The sequence below is a fragment of the Quercus suber genome, unplaced genomic scaffold, assembly GCF_002906115.3.
Source record: "Quercus suber isolate HL8 unplaced genomic scaffold, Cork oak 2.0 scaffold_19, whole genome shotgun sequence".
NCBI classification, from domain to species: Eukaryota; Viridiplantae; Streptophyta; class Magnoliopsida; order Fagales; family Fagaceae; genus Quercus; species Quercus suber.
In genome coordinates this window covers 2,337,400-2,354,881 of record NW_027069484.1, presented here as the reverse complement: position 1 = coordinate 2,354,881, position 17,482 = coordinate 2,337,400, and the positions used below count along the sequence as shown (strand labels likewise).

General features: G+C 33.3%; 1 protein-coding gene and 1 long non-coding RNA gene across 2 annotated transcripts; one reads left to right on the top strand and one right to left on the bottom strand.

The window, feature by feature from the left end:
- Positions 1–6,814: 6,814 nt before the first annotated feature.
- Positions 6,815–15,453, bottom strand: LOC112027269 (WD repeat-containing protein 26 homolog). The gene is made up of 4 exons (XM_065762026.1): positions 15,257–15,453; positions 13,415–14,240; positions 12,018–12,119; positions 6,815–7,667 (listed from the first exon to the last, which is right to left on the bottom strand). Exons 2-4 carry the CDS (start codon positions 14,210–14,212, stop codon positions 6,921–6,923), a joined length of 1,647 nt encoding a protein of 548 aa, XP_065618098.1. The 5' UTR covers positions 14,213–14,240; positions 15,257–15,453; the 3' UTR covers positions 6,815–6,920.
- Positions 15,454–15,618: 165 nt separating this feature from the next.
- LOC136062853 (uncharacterized) lies at positions 15,619–16,993 on the top strand. Its single transcript, XR_010624598.1, has 2 exons — positions 15,619–16,579; positions 16,726–16,993. It is a non-coding gene; the product is annotated as an uncharacterized LOC136062853 (long non-coding RNA).
- Positions 16,994–17,482: the final 489 nt, after the last annotated feature.

Below are 17,482 nucleotides of genomic sequence, written 5' to 3'. Positions count from 1 at the left end.
CTAGGGACAATCACCGCCTCGCCTAATGTTGATTGACTTATGCTTACGTGTCATGCAAATTATTATTTTTTATCTAACATTAATAATTTAAAAGAATTTTATCTGAAGATAAAATAACTGCGTAATGCCCTACACTATTCCTCTTCTGATTCGTAAAACATGAACCCATGCAAAAGCAAGAAAGATTATTTTCAATTTCATGAAACTTGTGGGGAGAGAGAGAGAGAGAGAGAGAGGGTATCAATGTCTCAACCATGGTGTCGCCGCCAATCTCCTCCCCCTTTCTTCTTCCTGCAGCTTCACCCAGCGTTGTTTCCTTCTTTCCAGTTTCTTCAGTTGCCTTTTCATTTTGGTCTTAGTCTTTTCTTTTGTGTGCTGACCCTGACTAACACACTTGTTGTCTATTCAATTCAATTTCAATTTTCAAAACATCATTAACTTGCCATGAAGGATGTCACGTGAATAGGGTTTTTTTTTTTTTTTTCATAAAAAAACAATTTTGTATATTATTATTTCAATGTTTGTATTATTTTAAAAACTTTAAACTAAAAATATGTCTACTATGTATTAGTATATATTACTTTTAATGTCTATTACTCTTCTTCTTTGTTTTATTGTTCTTCTCTTCTGTTTTTACTTAATTTAAATTCTAAAATGAACATAAGTTGTCTAAAAATATACCTAAATGTAAAATTAATTAATTAATTGTTTAGTTCATTTTTACTAAATTCATGATTATTTTGTTATGGTGAAAGTATATGTAATGGCCGAGGGTTTCAAAATGAATATACTATAAACTAGCAACAAGGCATGGGCTAAGAGCTGAAATCGCCCTCCTTAGACATTATCCTCTTTTTGTTAGATTTGATTCAGATCCAACTCAGATAATTTGGAACCATCTAATAAAATTTAATGATAATTTTTTACTTATTTTAATTTCATAGAATATTATTGACTCTCAAAAAAAAAAAAAAATCAAAGAATATTGATAAACTTGTATATACATTAGAAATACAAAAAATATTGATAGATTTTTGGAAAATTATTGCTGTAATGCAAATAAATGAGGTAGAGGAGCTGCATTCTAATAACATTGTGGGTGTGAATCATTCCAACTCTATAATTCGCGTGTGCATGACCTTCAATAGAACAATTTTGGTTACCAACATAAATTTGCATTTTTTAACCTATCTAAATCAATGAGGTAACATTTTTATGTTTGCTGATAATGACTAAACACTCTAACCATCTATATCCTTATTTTTATGGTTTTAGTTTTTTTTTTTTTCATAAAAAAACTATTTTGTATATTATTATTATTATTTCAATGTTTATATTATTTTAAAAACTTTAAACTAAAAATATGTCTACTATGTATTAGTATATATTACTTTTAATGTCTATTACTCTTCTTCTTTGTTTTATTGTTCTTCTTTTCTGTTTTTACTTAATTTAAATTCTAAAATTAATGAACATAAGTTGTCTAAAAATATACCTAAATATAAAATTAATTAATTAATTGTTTAGTTCATTTTTACAAATTCATGATTATTTTGTTATGGTGAAAGTATATGTATTATGTAATGGCCAAGGGTTTCAAAATGAATATACTATAAACTAGCAACAAGGCATGGGCTAAGAGAGGAAATCGCCCTCCTTAGACATTATGTGCCTCTTTTAGTATCTAGCATTAGTACTGCAGTATAAAAAAAATAATTAGTGCTAGATCTGGTTGGGTTTTGTGAGATTTGATTCAGATCCAACTCAGATAATTTGGAATCATCTAATAAAATTTAATGATAATTTTTTACTCATTTTAATTTCAAAGAATATTATTGATTCTCAAAAAAATAAAATAAAAAAAATCAAAGTATATTGATAAACTTGTATATACATTAGAAATACAAAAAATATTGATAGATTTTTGGAAAATTATTGCTGTAATGCAAATAAATGAGGTAGAGGAGCTGCATTCTAATAACATTGTGGGTGTGAATCATTCGAACTCTATAATTCGCGTGTGCATGACCTTCAATAGAACAATTTTGGTTACCAACATAAATTTGCATTTTTTAACCTATCTAAATCAATGAGGTAACATTTTTATGTTTGCTGATAATGACTAAACACTCTAACCATCTATATCCTTATTTTTATGGTTTTATGGTTTCAATTTTTTATCAGTTTTGACTTGATAGATAATTTAATTATTCAAGTAAAATGAATTTTACTAATTGAGTTAATTGAAATTCATGCAATAATCCAAAAAATTTAAGATGTATAAATAAGATTACAAATTTTTTCTCTATTTTGGTTCACTAAAGCTCTATTTTTTTTAATAAAAAATAATTCAATAATTGAGGCGGGAGGGAGGATTTGAATCTTAAATGTCTCAATTGGAAACATAAAGTAATGCCAATTAGTTAAATCATCAATTTTTTGTCATGATTCACAACGTTTTTTAAAAAAAAAAAATTTGGCCTCGTAACATTAATTTTGGCCAAGAGAGAATTAACACTGAAAAATTAAACCAAATATATCTCAAAGTTATCGAGGAAGAATCTATAAAAACTTGATTTATATATATATATATATTTTACATGATGATCTACATCTTAGATATAAAGTGAAGAACATCATGACTAATATAGAACTCAACTAAAGAAAAACTAATACTACTGGATATTATTATTTTCTACTATTATGTAATCTAAATATAGGTAATGGAGCAAGAACCATAATGGACGTAACGTAAAAGCATTGATCACAGTATCACATGCCATGCCTCATAGTATAGTCCTGTGATAAAAGGTTCTCATATTGGTCAAATATGGCCATTTTAGCCCTTAAATGTGTATTCTTTAAGTTGTATGCCTTTTGATTTTCTTTAATCAAACAACGCACTCTTCATGTTTTCTCTTGATGATATCGGTCTCCGAAAAAGATTTTTGATTCATCAAGTCTTTCATATACTGATCCCCCTTTTTTTTTGTGTGTGTGTGTGTGTGTTTTCTTTATAGCTTCTTGATTCTTATTTTTTCTCTCTCCAATTTTTGCAGATGTTGCAAACACGCTCTCCATAATGATTGCAATTGAAATTACAAATTTACAACATAAATCTTATTTTAGTAAACATACAATAACAACAACAACAATGAAGCGAATGAATCATATAGAAGGAAAAGAAAGAATCAAATTACACATATGTACCGTAAAATTAATGACTCAAGTCAATAAAAACCATAAAGTAAATAAATCAAACAAATTAAAACTATAATTTATCATGGTGAAAAACTTGACAATGATAATAGATTTAGTAGTGAAAAACTTGTAAAACTTGACCCTGTGTTTGGCTATATGCATTACGAGAAATTGGTTATTTTCAATAGTTGAAATTGTTGAAAAAAGTACTAAAAACAGTTGAAAATACTATTTTCGACAGTTAAAGTAACCGTCAAGAACCGCCATTAAAAACGATGTTGAAATTTTTTTTCTACGGCCTATACAACCGTTGAAAAAAATGTTACACTCTTATCAATGGTTAATAAACGTCAAAGCATCATTAAAAGCCGTTGAAACATAAACACATAAAGATGCTTATTACTTTTTTCCACATGTACTCAATCGTCGATAAAGGGTATCTTGAAATAAATTTCAATGGTTTGTAAACGTTGAAATAAGTATTTTCTTTAAAATAAAATTATTTGGATGCACTTTTTACATTGATCAAAATTTAATAACCTATTAAAAAATATAATGAAACACAATTGTGCAATTCCTAATTAAATTTACAACAACCAATCAACTACTCTTTTAACACAAAAAAAAAAAAAAAATTGTACAAATACAATGGATAATTAGAGCTGAAAATATTTTTTTTATTAGTAATTTGAACTGAAAATATAGAAGTCAACCTTTCGAAACCCATGCTCGTAGCAACATGCTCAGCAGGCAGGGGTTTTAAAGAACCATCACTTTCTCTATTAAACTGCCAAAAAAATCAAAATTAAACAAGAGTAAATAATAAATCAAATTCCTTCTTAGGCCACATAGAAGAAGAATGATAATAATGTACATAAATACAGTAGGGAGTCTTTTGAAGAAGAATTACAAAATTATATCAGGAATGCTAAATGGAAATCCACAAGATATGGTGGCAAAAGTTATACCTGGATAAAGACAAGGTTCCAAATCTCAAGGCACGTAGGATCATCATTTTAACCAATGATGCAGCATCGCGATTACCAATTCTATCATAATGTACTTCAGTGCAAGGTCCACAAGGACATGTATCACCCATCTCCCAGAAATTGTCCTGTACAAAGAGACAAAAACAATGAACCAATTAGATTTTTTTTTTTAATAAAAAATAATTTGAATATGGCACACAATTTAAATGAAATTAATGGACAAGAATATTTTTTCCTAGATGGAACCTTTGTAGTGTAAGCAGGAAAAAGATGTACATTGCACTAAGTATTTTTTTTTTAATAAAAAATAATTTGAATATGGCACACAATTTAAATGAAATTAATGGACAAGAATATTTTTTCCTAGATGGAACCTTTGTAGTGTAAGCAGGAAAAAGATGTACATTGCACTAAGTAGGTATTGAATTTGAACCCATGATCTTCAATAGGATCATGGGTATTGAAATAAAAATATCACTTAGCTGTAATGCATTCAAATTCAACAGAGCAAGTAGACAAAAAGAATTACAAGTTTTGGATAAAAAAATATTTACAGTTTAAATTATCTATTGTATTTGGTATTATTGCTCCAGTTATGGGCTGCACACACAAGCTGTCTTTTTCTCACTCTAGCATTGCCCTTTGTTACATTGAGAACAAAATGACAAGAAACACTAAACACAAAGAAAGGAAACATACCTTTTCAAGGTTTGCTGCATAATTTGCTACATGCCTTCATCAAGATCATCACTAACTTCACACCGTCTCAAGGTTCTACTGGCATCAACAACATCTTCTTCATAGGATTCTCTAAGACAATGTCATCCTATAAACATCCCAATCAGATCAGAACAAGTCAACCCAAAAGCACACACACACATAAACATGCAAGAATTAGCCCAGTACCTCTGATGCCCGTAACTCATCCACAGTCTTTTTCACTTTGTCGTAATTGGATTTTGCATTGTCTAATGCATCTTTATGTTCATCGATCAGCTATACAAGGGGAAGAAAGAAATTAGATCATATAGCAGTATGAAAAAATCTTTTTTCTTGTGGATGTTTATTAAAAATAAATAATGAAAAAAAAAAAAAAAATCTCCTGTGTCTTTTTAGAATATAAACAATAGAGATGTGTATGACGATTGAAAAATTATTAGTAAGCAAGGCAGAACATGATCATGATTACAGGATGATACAGCTGAAACCAAGAATATAAACAATATGTTATTTTCCACACCAGCATATAAACAGCATATCAAAATAATTTATCTCTATCCAGTCATTAAAGCATACACAAGAGGTCAGACCACATAATCCAGCAGCAATTCTGCAGGAAGTCCACTGCAGCTTGGCATCACCATTTTCTTGGACGCTAATCACTGGAGTTGTGGAGCCACTCCTCCTTGATTGCCCTGTAATGGTTCGGCCCATGAACTTTCCTGCTTATTCAGTCCACTGCCAACAGCTCAAAGGCCAGTTCCCACAAGCCCAACTCCAGCACCAACACCACTTCCCACAAGCCCAACCCCAGCACCAAGACCAGTACCCACAAATCCAACACCAGACCCAACCAGTGTTGCAGCTCCGTCAATTGCATCCATTGTAATCCCTATAACTCCCGCTTCTTTCAGTTTCTTTCTTGCTTATAGGATCATCTTCTCTTCTTCAAGAGCAGCCAACTGCTCTTGTTAAATTCGTGGTATAAGACCTTAAATTAAAAAAATAACAATACCCTTAAATTGAAAAAATAAAAATAAAATTTTATGAAAAGAAGGGACAAGACCCCCCTGCATAGAAAACATATGATGTGAATGGGAAATTTTTTATAATTATATTGCAGGCCTTTCTTTAACATACAATAGAAGAGACATCACGAATCAAAATGAGAAGCAATTTCTACCTTAATTGTAAGAGTCCCTCAATCCTTTTTATCTTTATTTTCAGCATGTCAAGTGATGGTTGCAGTCTCAAATCAAGCTCTTTCTCAGTTTCAGATTCCAGGTCATTCAAAGTTAGCTTTACTATTCCCAATCTCTTGTCTTGCCCAATGTCCTCATCAAAGACCTGTTGGAAGAGTTCATGAACATTAGTTGCATTACTAGTAACAGAGGCATGAGATTTACAGGTTATAGGCAACTCAGCTACATATAGAGATATATGGCCACACCATAACATGAAAATAGCAGAGTTTCTGTAGTAGGAACTGTTATAATTCAAATTAGGCACTTATAATTCAAAGTAGGCACGCATAAAATTGTATCTATGATGGTAAGCTGGTAACAGGTAATGCATTTTCCCCTTTAAAATTTATGTGTGACTGTGCAAGCATGAGTCTCTGTGTATGTAACAACAGAACTTCCACCAGATATGACAAAGACTTAAATCCATGAGCTCAAAAGATCCTACAATATAGTGTGCATTATATTTGCATACCCCCCCCCCCCCCCCCCCCCCCCCCCCCCCCCCCCCGGTGGCAGCGGGGCAGGGGAGCTCCTTTTACACAACTAATGCACTCAAATAGGATTTAACCTATGATATAAGTGTCCAATCCTTGTTTAATAGAGCAGGAGATGTCATTCAACCCAAAGACTATTGGACGAGTCATAAATAACACATACAACTTCATAACACTCACACACCATCCTTGGATATAACTCTTCTAGAGAACTGTAACTTCTTAACAGTCTAGTTGAATTAAAAATGACTTGGGTTGCACAAACCAACAGATCAAAATGTGCACATAAAATTATAAGATGAAAAGTAGAATAAATTATAAATTTTGTTTATAGTTATTACTAGAAGATCCTTATTCTCATCAAATAACTCGGCTTCAATGAAGATTACCTGGGAATCCTCACTCCCACTTGCAACAAAGGCTTGCTCAAATCCACCAAAACAAGATCTAATGACAAATCGGACACGCTTGTGACCTCGGTACTTCGCCACGACCTTCAGATCACCCTCTATGCTCCAAAGATGAATTTCTTGGTTTGTAAGATTGACCAGTAGCAATTTGTTGTCCTTTGACAATGAGAATGAAGTGATTACCTCCTCCTCTTCAATCAGTCTCTCAAATTTTGCCTCCCTGTCAAGCAACAGTATTGCTGTTTCCCTGCAAATGCTTATGATCCTCTTTCCATCATCAGTCACAGCCATGTCTGATATCCTAAGTGTATGCTGCCCTTTCCAACATTCCAGCTCTCTTCCATCCAAATCCCACAGGCAGATACTTTTGTCAGTCATACCAGAGAATATCCCCCTACCATCGGGAAACCATCCACAGGAAACCAGGGCAACACCATTTTTCTCATAAATATGGAGACATTCCCCTGTAGCGACATCCCAACGTCTGATGACCTCCTCCAGTCCACATGTGAGCAGCTGATGGTCACCTGGGCCCCATGAAACCATCAACACCGGCTTTTGGTGACCAGTTAGTACATGCTTCAATGAAAAGTGGCCATCCTCTTTAACCTAAAAGAGTAAATTTTCTCAATCATTTAAGACAGAATACTTTGAAATAATAAATTTGATATTTGATATTTAACGGGGACGATGACATTAAAGAAACAGAAACAAGTAGAGTAGTACAATAAACAGTGCAACAAACCATGTCTGACAGCCTGATGCCTCTACAAAAGGGATAGGGAAGAAAAGTTGAGCCTAATTAGAATATTCCAGCCATCCTTGGCTAATAATGTTTGTTCCAAATAACTGCCCTCCAAGGAAATCTACTTAAGCTAGTCCTTTATCGCATTAGAGGCTCTATTATGTTATGTACTTAAATCACTAGAACTGTATCCCATACTTTCCTAAGATTTAAAACTTAGGTTCCACTTATCATCAAGCACTTATACCAATCACTTTAAAGGACCTCCTGCCGCAAATGCAGGTCAATATATAAATCACATGAGTAAAATACTATTTTATTCCCTAAATTTTAACAAAAGTTTGTTTTTCGTCCTTAAACTTTAAAAAGTTCTTTTTTCATCCCTAAACTTTGTAAAGAGTTTTTTCAATAGTTTAGAGACAAAAAAAAAAGGATGAAAAAATAACTTTTTTCAATAGTTTAAGAATGAAAAACAAACTTCTAGTAAAGTTTAGGGATATAAATAAAACATTTTCAATAGTTTAGGGACGAAAAACAAACTTTTTAAAGTTTAGGGATGAAAAACAAACTTTTGGTAAAGTTTAGGAAAATAGTATTTTACCCAAATTACATTTATTTTTCCCTCTCCAGATACAAGTTACAGATATATTCCATTAAAGTTATACGGCTACCTTGAATTAGCCAAAGATTTCTTAGTTTAGCAATCTTCCATGGATGGGGTGCGCAATTTCTATATTGAATAAAAGGCCTTTCAACTCATCCTAGAAGAGGGGGCTCAGTTTTCACACTTCGAATCTACGAACGAGTTGAAGGATTCACGAGATCGATGTTCATGGTAAGAAAGCCACAGAGTGGCTGTTGCAAAACATCAAGGAGGTGATACTGGGAATGCCTCCAAAACAGTTTGCCACGTTTGAGAAGGCGATACGACGTTCACATTCCAATGGAATATGAATAAATTCATGTGTTTTCTAGCAGTGATTGAACTGAAGGGCAGTGGAACTGTGGAAAGAGTACTGTATTCATCTCAGAAAGCAAGTTATACATGGACCTGATTCTATTTCGTTAACTTCTATGTAGAATTCCAAGCTTTCATGCAATGCATTGCCACGTTAGAGCAAATTCCAATCAACCTAGAAAGCAACTTCACTTAGGGTGTTGTACCCGTGTCAAACACGGGACTGGCGTTGGACACTTTTGCACCCATGTCCCAACCGTGTATTGCAAGACACAGGAGGACACTAATTTTTTATATCCTTTTGGTTTTAATTTTGAACACTTATCTAGTTATCTTTTATTTACTCTTGTTAGAATTATAGTTAAGTGAGTAAATTCACTATTTTCTAATAGTTTAAGTTTTTTGGAGAATCGGTAATTTGACATGGTATTAGAACAGGAGATCCTGAGTTCGATCCTTGTTTTCACTCTACCTTCCATTTAAAATAGGCCTCATCTATTAAAAGGAAGTTTGAGCCCACACGTGAGAGAGAGTGTTAGAATTATGGTTAAGTGACTAAATTCACTATTTCTTAATAACTTAAACTTTTGGAAGAATCGGTAATTTAACAACTCTTTTAGATCCTATTCTTGGTTTGTATTCTAATTTCTAAACATCATATATTAGTCATGAATTTATTTTATTATCCTTTATTACTCTTAAATTGATATATGTTTAACATTATATGAATAAAAAAAAAAAATTCTTAACAATATTTAAAAATAAAAATAAAAATAAATTTAATAACTAATTAATATACGTATCCCCGCCGTATCCGTGTCCTAATTTTTCAAAAATTGTCGTGTCACCATGTTATACTCGTGTTTGTGCCCGTGCCCGTATTCGTGTCCGTGCTGTGATTCATAGGAAATCACCCAGGAAAAAAGAGCATTTCATTCACCATAATGCATACAGAGGCAGAATCCACACACCAGATCAGTGCTACATGGTATCCCGGCCAATAAGAGGTGAAAGAATATCAATGAACTCAAAATTGGACGCATATTTTGTTCCGTCATTCTAGGGTAAATTACTTTACCCCCTAAACTATGAGAATGCACACTTACCCCCTTCACACTTTGTACCCTACCATTTAGTTAGCTGTTTAACTTGTACAGAAATTTACACTAACGTGCAAGTCAGGTGACTTTTGTATAAGTGGCATCCAATTAAAAGACCAAATTGCCCCCAACTTTAATCTCTTAAAACAGCACAGGTCCCTCATGGGTTCTCTAAAATTCACTCCCTTCGGTCCTCACATGTTCTTCCTCGGTTCCTCCTACCCCACTCACACTTGCAAATTTGAGTTCTCTATATGATATCATTGCAATGATGTATTGCACAGCACAGCTTGGTTAGTATACTTAGAGAATCATTTTGTTCTATAGGATTCATTTGGTATGTACCATTGCTTCATGATTGGAATGATAATGATGGGATGACTGGGTACATGCTTTCATCCTGAGAAGGTGAAGAGAGCAATACAGAAATCGCGCTAAATCCAATAACTGACGATGACATGCCTAGTGTTACTGTAAAAACTGATGAGGCTTTTGCAGTGACTGCTCACTGGCTTGCAATTCTTGGGAGAAGCAGGAAACAAAGGCAAGTTTGCCGCTGTAGTACTTATCATAGTAGTTATAGTTAGTTATATTTGTATTTTGCTCAATCTTCTTTGAAGACTAAGAAAATATAATAGTGAATCCCCCTATCTACACTCATCATATTAATGCCTGTGCTCTTGGGTAATATTTCAGTTGATTGTATTAATGAGAAGTGTTCATGGTTTCTTTAGTTTGATCTTGGTCTTTTTGCACACTATAATTGCAGGATTAAACTGGGGGTTTCAATCAATACTGGACTTATAAGCTTCTTGACGGTGCTTCTTTTATTTGCGGATTGGTGTGCATGGTGTATTGTCAGGCTCCCTTTAGAAGCATTTTACTCGACCAGCCCATTTCTTATATCAGCCATTTTAGTCTCTTGTGCAGAGGAATCGAGGAAGAAGACACAAGGATGGAAGGGAGTGAGTTCCAGAGAACACGTGAGGGACCTATTCTATTTTAAGAGATTAAAGATGGGGGAAATTCAGTCTTTTAATTGGATGCCACTTGTGAAAAAGTCATGTGACTTGCACATGTATAATTTTTATCCAAGTTAACAGATAACTTAACAGTGGGGTGTAAAGTGTGAATAGTTTAAGGAAGTAAGTGTGCATTCTCATAGTTTAGGAGGTAAATGTAAAAGTGGGTACAGTTTAGAGGGGTAAAGTGTAATTTCCCCATCATTCTATCCTATCCAGACCATACTCTTTGTCACATTCTTAATTGACAAGTCCTTTGTTAGTAATTCTACAAGTTTTACTTTAGGTATTTCCTACTTTTTTTGTCCTTCAACTTAAATCAACTCAGTTTTCCTCACTGCGTTAATCGCTCTCCTGTGTACCTTACCAAACCATCTCAAGTGACCCTCCCTTATCTTGTAATCATTAGGGGTCACCCGTCTTGTGAATTTATTTATTTCAAATCCTATCTTGTATTTCCACTTATCCATTTTAACGTTTTTATTTCAATTACACACATTTTATAAGCAAATTAGCTTCTTAATAAACCAAAATTCAGTACCATAAAGCAGAATTAGTCTGTCAGTCATCTAAAATTTTCTTTTTAAATTAATTGGTATATTTTCAATCATACAATACTCCTACCGCGCTTCTCCATTCATCTACCATGCTCTTAACCTATAATTCATCATAATCTCTCCAGCTTTATGAACAATTGATCCAAGATATCAAAAGCACACACTCTTTGGTATCTCTTGATCATCAAGTCTTACAATCACTTCATCTTTGTTTCTACTTTTATTAAACTTACATTCCATGGACTTTGTTTAAGTCCTACTTAGCTGAAAGACCTCTCCAAATTTCTAACTTGACATTAATTCTAGGTATGGTTTCATCCACTAAAACTATATCATTTGCAAAAAGCATATAGCAAAGGACTTCATCTTGAACCAATCTAGTAAGATCATCCCCTAACCAATTCAAAGAGATAGGCCAGAATGCTGATACTTGATGCAACTAACAACAAATTAGAGAGAGAGAGAGAGAGAGCCTGAGAGATTAAACGGTTCAGTTATTTAATTATCAAAAAAAAGGTTCATTTATTCTGTGTCAATGGTTAAAAGCCAATATTCATTAAGAAAATCATAAAGTTACCTCCCATATAATTGCTGATCGATCTTTTGATGATGAAGCGAGATATTTCCCATTATGTGAAAATTCCAAAAACCAAACTTCATCTGTATGTGCTTGCAGTACCTGTTAAATTCAACAAGCAAAATTTTCAAATTGACTCACCCAAGTAATTGGTGAAGAACTCATAACAGCAAACTTGCACTCCATTTAGGCACACAAGACAAAATCACAAATAGATTGCATAGGCAGCTTAAATTCAACAAGTCATATAAGCCGATACTGATAAGTGTAACAATCACAGTGATGATGGCTGCAATGGCAATGCCCAGGTAGTGATGATTCACAATGGGGTTATGATTAACAACCTAACAAAGGAAATTAAAATTGACACAAACATGCAAGATAAGGGGATAATATGATTTTATCAAGATAACAGTATCCAAAACAGAAAAGGATAATTATATTAGTATGCTGAAGAAAATTTGAAAACAATTAAAATCAAGGATGTTCAGTATTCCAAATATGAGCACAACTAAAAACTAAGGACATTCAGTCTCATAAAGGTTGCTGTAAGCATGTTGAAGGTCTCTCAAAAAAAACTGAGGACCTTTACTTACAGCAACCTTTTTGAGAGACTGCGGCTGACATTTCAGGTCTCATTCAAAAAGAAAAGAGAAATAAAGAATGTCATTGCTTACTAAATAATATCAATTTATTCAATTTTTTAGAAAAAAATTTGCAAAATAGCAATAAATTATACTTGTGTAATTTCATCTGACTCCCATTCATGCTCCAGTATCTTCAAAATGGACCTTCACTACTAAAATTCAAAATCATTACATTATTTACTCTCATAAAAAAATATATATTATATAGCCAACAATTTAAATTGTTCTTATGTAAGTAACGATGCTGACAAAGTCAACTAAAATTTCATTTTCCAATATCTCATGCCATGTTGCTGGGCTAAGGAGGTGTCAAAATCCAACATGCCTCAGTGGATGTTATAGGCTCCTCTGCCATGACATTTTGTCAGACATGAAAAGCTACAGTAATAGCAGTTAGCTCCACACTAATGCAACACAGAAGTCATTAAAAAACTAACCTTCTCCAACCTACATACTAACATTTTAAAAATTAAAAAATACAAGCAATTCTGAATACAGGCAAGAACAGTTTTTATTCTAGAGATGCCACATGATATAGTTGGGGAAAACAAATCAAAAGTTCACTCATGTCTCCTGCCGCTTTTGATAAATAAACCATCTCAACAAATCAACAACTGCATTATCTTTCATATGCTCAACAAATAATGCCTAAGAGTTAGATTGTTTATTGGCCAATGAAACATCCAAGGGAGTAAAAAATACACACACACTCATAGAAGCAAAGATCCACATATCCAGAGGCACTCTAACCTGTAACGTTTGAGAAGGAATCTGCCTTCTCCCACAATGATGATCCGAATACAAAGACAAATCACCATCCAGAGTGTTGTGAAACACACAAGCATCTCGTTGCACATCAAGAGTTTGCTCAACTAGATGTTCTAACCTTTTTTCAGGTATCATGACTGCCGCAGGAAGTAACTTCTGTAGTTTCTCCAAAATCTTTGACCGTGACCTTGCAACATCAGTATCATGGCTGGAAAGCCCAAGAATTGCACTCCATGAAGGAGAGACAATGCAGGCAGTAAGCTCATGAACTCGGCTCACATTGACACAAAGAGGGACAATTTCATTCCTAAGAGTATCTAAAGCATCAGTCACTTCATCAATTCTCAGAAGTTCAAGGAACTTCTGCTCCAACATCAGGAAAGATGCTGATTTTACAGTTGTTTCATCTAAATCCCCAATTGTATGCAATGTGGCCACAGATTCATTCCATTTTCCATCCCTCACTTGCTGCATAAGCAAATTAACCACTGAAGTGTGCAATGGTATTCCTGATTCTTCCTCTAAAAGGGCCCCACTCTTATCATATCCAAGTGAATATAACGCTCTAGTTATAATTTTGATGAATTCGGATCTTTTGATGACTCCTTTTGAACCAACCGTTTCTTCATCCCCTTGGGAGGGTAGAGGCCTAGCCATCAAGTCTCCCAAAGAGCAAGCGGCAGACTGTGTAAGAAGTGAGTCTCCTGAGAAGCTATTTGAATCTCCCAAGGGAACTTTTGGTCGTTTCAACGGGGGTTCATTGTCATCTATACCTCCCATGAAATACTCAACTTAGCCCATATATATTCTACAAGTCATAAAGGATTGGACTTCAATAGGAGAAACATTTTACTCAGAAAAAAATTTATTCTAAAAACTTCCGGAAAGAAATCTATCTTTTAAAAAGCAAGTGATGGAGAGAGTTTAATAAAATGCAAGCAGATGAAGGAAAACGAATGCAATGATTTGGTTGAATATGGTTATTAACAAATATCTTCCAAAAGGGGAAAAAATATTGAGAATAATAATAATAAGAAGAAGAAAGCAACAAGATCAGAAGCAATATTCATCTTTCACAGGTCACAACTGAATGCAATCAGAAGCACAAAGCCAAACAATCCTTGCAGACTACCTCAAGGAGTCAACTGTCATTATTTCAACACAGTGTCTTCTTTCACAAAATTGAAAGGCTTCACTTTGACAAAATTAAAGGCTTATCCAGCTAACCTAGAAAATTTATAAATGAAAAATTCTAAATGAAAATTTATAAATGAAAAAAAGCCAAACATTTTTTTTTTTTTTTAATTTTAAAAAAGATAAAATGAATTGCCAAGTAAAATGCAGTCTTAGAAATAGGAAATGCAATCACCTATTATTATTATATAATATAAAAGTGTTTTGTTATGGTGAGAGTATATTAATCAAAAAAAGAGCTTTAGATATAAGTATAAATTCCCATCAAATTGAAAAGCACCACCAACCCTCCAGTTTCCTAATCCAAACAAGAGGGAGTGAAAGTTGTACACTTAGTGAATAATTTTCACAAGTAACTTAAAAAAGAAGAAGATGATTTTGGTCCCACCTTTTCTGGCATGAAAAAAGAAAAAGAAAAGAAGATTATGAAGAAAACGAAATACACTATATGCAAATTGAATGGGCATGAGAAGATATAATGCTAAGAGAACAGAACATAAGTACATAGAAGAGTTGTTAACAATTGAAACGAGTGCAGCAAGAATCAAATCAAACACATCCAGTAACGATGAAGATTAAGAGTAGAAGTTAAAAATAAAAATAATAAAAACAAGGTGGAAGATTTCTCACCTAGAAAACAAATTTGTGATGGATAACAATTAGAGATTCCTCCAAGAAGAAGAAAGAAATGTAAAGTGAAAATAGAATGGCGTACGGAGAAAGAGAAGGAAGAGGCAGCAGTTGTACATTAATTAAAGAAGGTTGGAACTTGGAAGACCAAAAGCACCACCGAAAGTCATGCCTAGAGAAGAGTGACATGTGTGTGTATATATATATATATATATATACATAGAGAGAGAGTAGTAGATATGGATGAAATGTTATATTATTTATTTATATTATAATAATAAAAATAAAATCTAATAAGTGAATTAGTATCTTTTAATTTTTGGCTTTTTTTTTTTTTTTTTTATTTTATTTTGGTTCCTACATTTTACTTTTATTATTTTTATTCTCCAAACCAATTAACGCGTGTTATTTTTGTTCTTTCTGTTAGTCAACCGACGAAAATATCTAAAGTGGCTGACAGAAGAATTAAAATATTATAAAAAATGTCACATCAACATTTAATTTTTAAAAAAATAATTTATCAATTTTAACTAAATAAAAAAAGAAAAAACAGAGTTAAAAACAATAAAATACATAAATTTAGATCTAATTCATTTTGAACAAGAGTATGATCACAAATTTAAACATCAACACAAGAATATAAGAGCACCAACCTAGAATCAAACACAAACTCAAATTTAAAAACACAAAGAACACAATAACAAACATCAGGTTATTCAAGTCATTTTTGTATTTTATTACGTTATACATAGCTAAGCAAAGAAAAATTGATCTCCTGCAAAATGTTTCAAACCCGATGAGTTGGCGGTTACAATTACAGCTACAACTCTCAAACCTAGATCTCCTGCAAAATCAATCTCCTAAAACCAAATCCGAATCTCCAGCAAAACAACCAAACCTAGAAGACCCATAAACCTAACAACCGAACCAATCTCCAAAAAAGAAAATCTTGACCTTCAAACCCATAAATTTTCTTGAGAAACAAACACAAAAAATCCAGATTGGTCGAATTATGAGAGAAAAAATGAATCATCAATGAAGATCAGGTCAAATGCTTACTGGAAAAACAAACCAAAACCCCCAATTTTCTCAAACCCAAACAAAATAATCAAATCCAAAAATTATCAAACCAACGGCAAGCAAATCTGCTTATCCCTCTTCTGGGTTTTGATCATGGAGGCTTCAGTGCTTGGTTGGCAACATGGATCGGAGAAAATGATGGGCAACATAGCATCTCCCCCTTGTGTGTGTTGTGAAACTCAGATCGGTGGTGGTGGCTGTGGTTTCCTTCCTCACCACTCACCGCCACCAGCCACCATCAAGGTAGCCTCCTTGATCTTTCCCTCTATCTCTTCTTTTCTTGGACTCACCCACTTGGTGCCGCTTTCTTTGATCCATGATGGTGTGGGGGGTTTGGGTTGTTCAATGGTTCAAAATATGTTTAAGTTGTGGTTGAAATTTGATTGTAGGATTTGGTGGTGATGGATCTGGTAGTGGTGGTGCTAGAGGTCTCTCGGGTTTGGTGCTGGTGGATATGGGTTAGTGTGGCAGATTGTAGTGGTGGTCATTGGGTTTAATGGTTTGGGTTTTGATTTTTGCGGAAGAACACCACACCCATTTTTTATTTAATTTACAATTGATTTTTGGTGGAAGAATGTATACAAATTTTGGAATAGAAATTCTTTGAGTACTGTTCTTGTTATCTGGGTTTGTGTTCTTATGATCTTGGTTTGTGTTCTTATGATCTGTGTTCATGTTCTTGTGTTCCTGTGATCTGGGTTCATCTTCTTGTTTATTTTTATTCAAATCTGATGTATTTTTATGTTTTAAATTTTGTTTTTATGTTTTTTAATTTTTGTAAAATTAATATATTTTTAAAAAAATTAGATGTTGACATGTTATTTATTATTATTATTATTATTATTATTATAGGCACGCATAAAATTGTATCTATGATGGTAAGCTGGTAACAGGTAATGCATTTTCCCCTTTAAAATTTATGTGTGACTGTGCAAGCATGAGTCTCTGTGTATGTAACAACAGAACTTCCACCAGATATGACAAAGACTTAAATCCATGAGCTCAAAAGATCCTACAATATAGTGTGCATTATATTTGCATGTCCATTACATCTCTTCTAACATTGTGAAACAGAAACCAATGTGTCCTGCAAGGACCAAATGCCACTCCAAACAATAGGTGAACCATAAAAAATGGAGGAAAAAT

Excerpts from the sequence above, each read along its gene's own strand:
- LOC112027269 (XM_065762026.1), bottom strand. The coding sequence starts at position 14,212 with ATGGGAGGTATAGATGACAATGAACCCCCGTTGAAACGACCAAAAGTT. Across the intron at positions 12,120-13,414 it reads TTCCTTCTCAAACGTTACAG|GTACTGCAAGCACATACAGA; the intron begins GTTAGAGTGCCT and ends TGAATTTAACAG. Across the intron at positions 7,668-12,017 it reads GATCAGCAATTATATGGGAG|GTTAAAGAGGATGGCCACTT; the intron begins GTAACTTTATGA and ends TTACTCTTTTAG.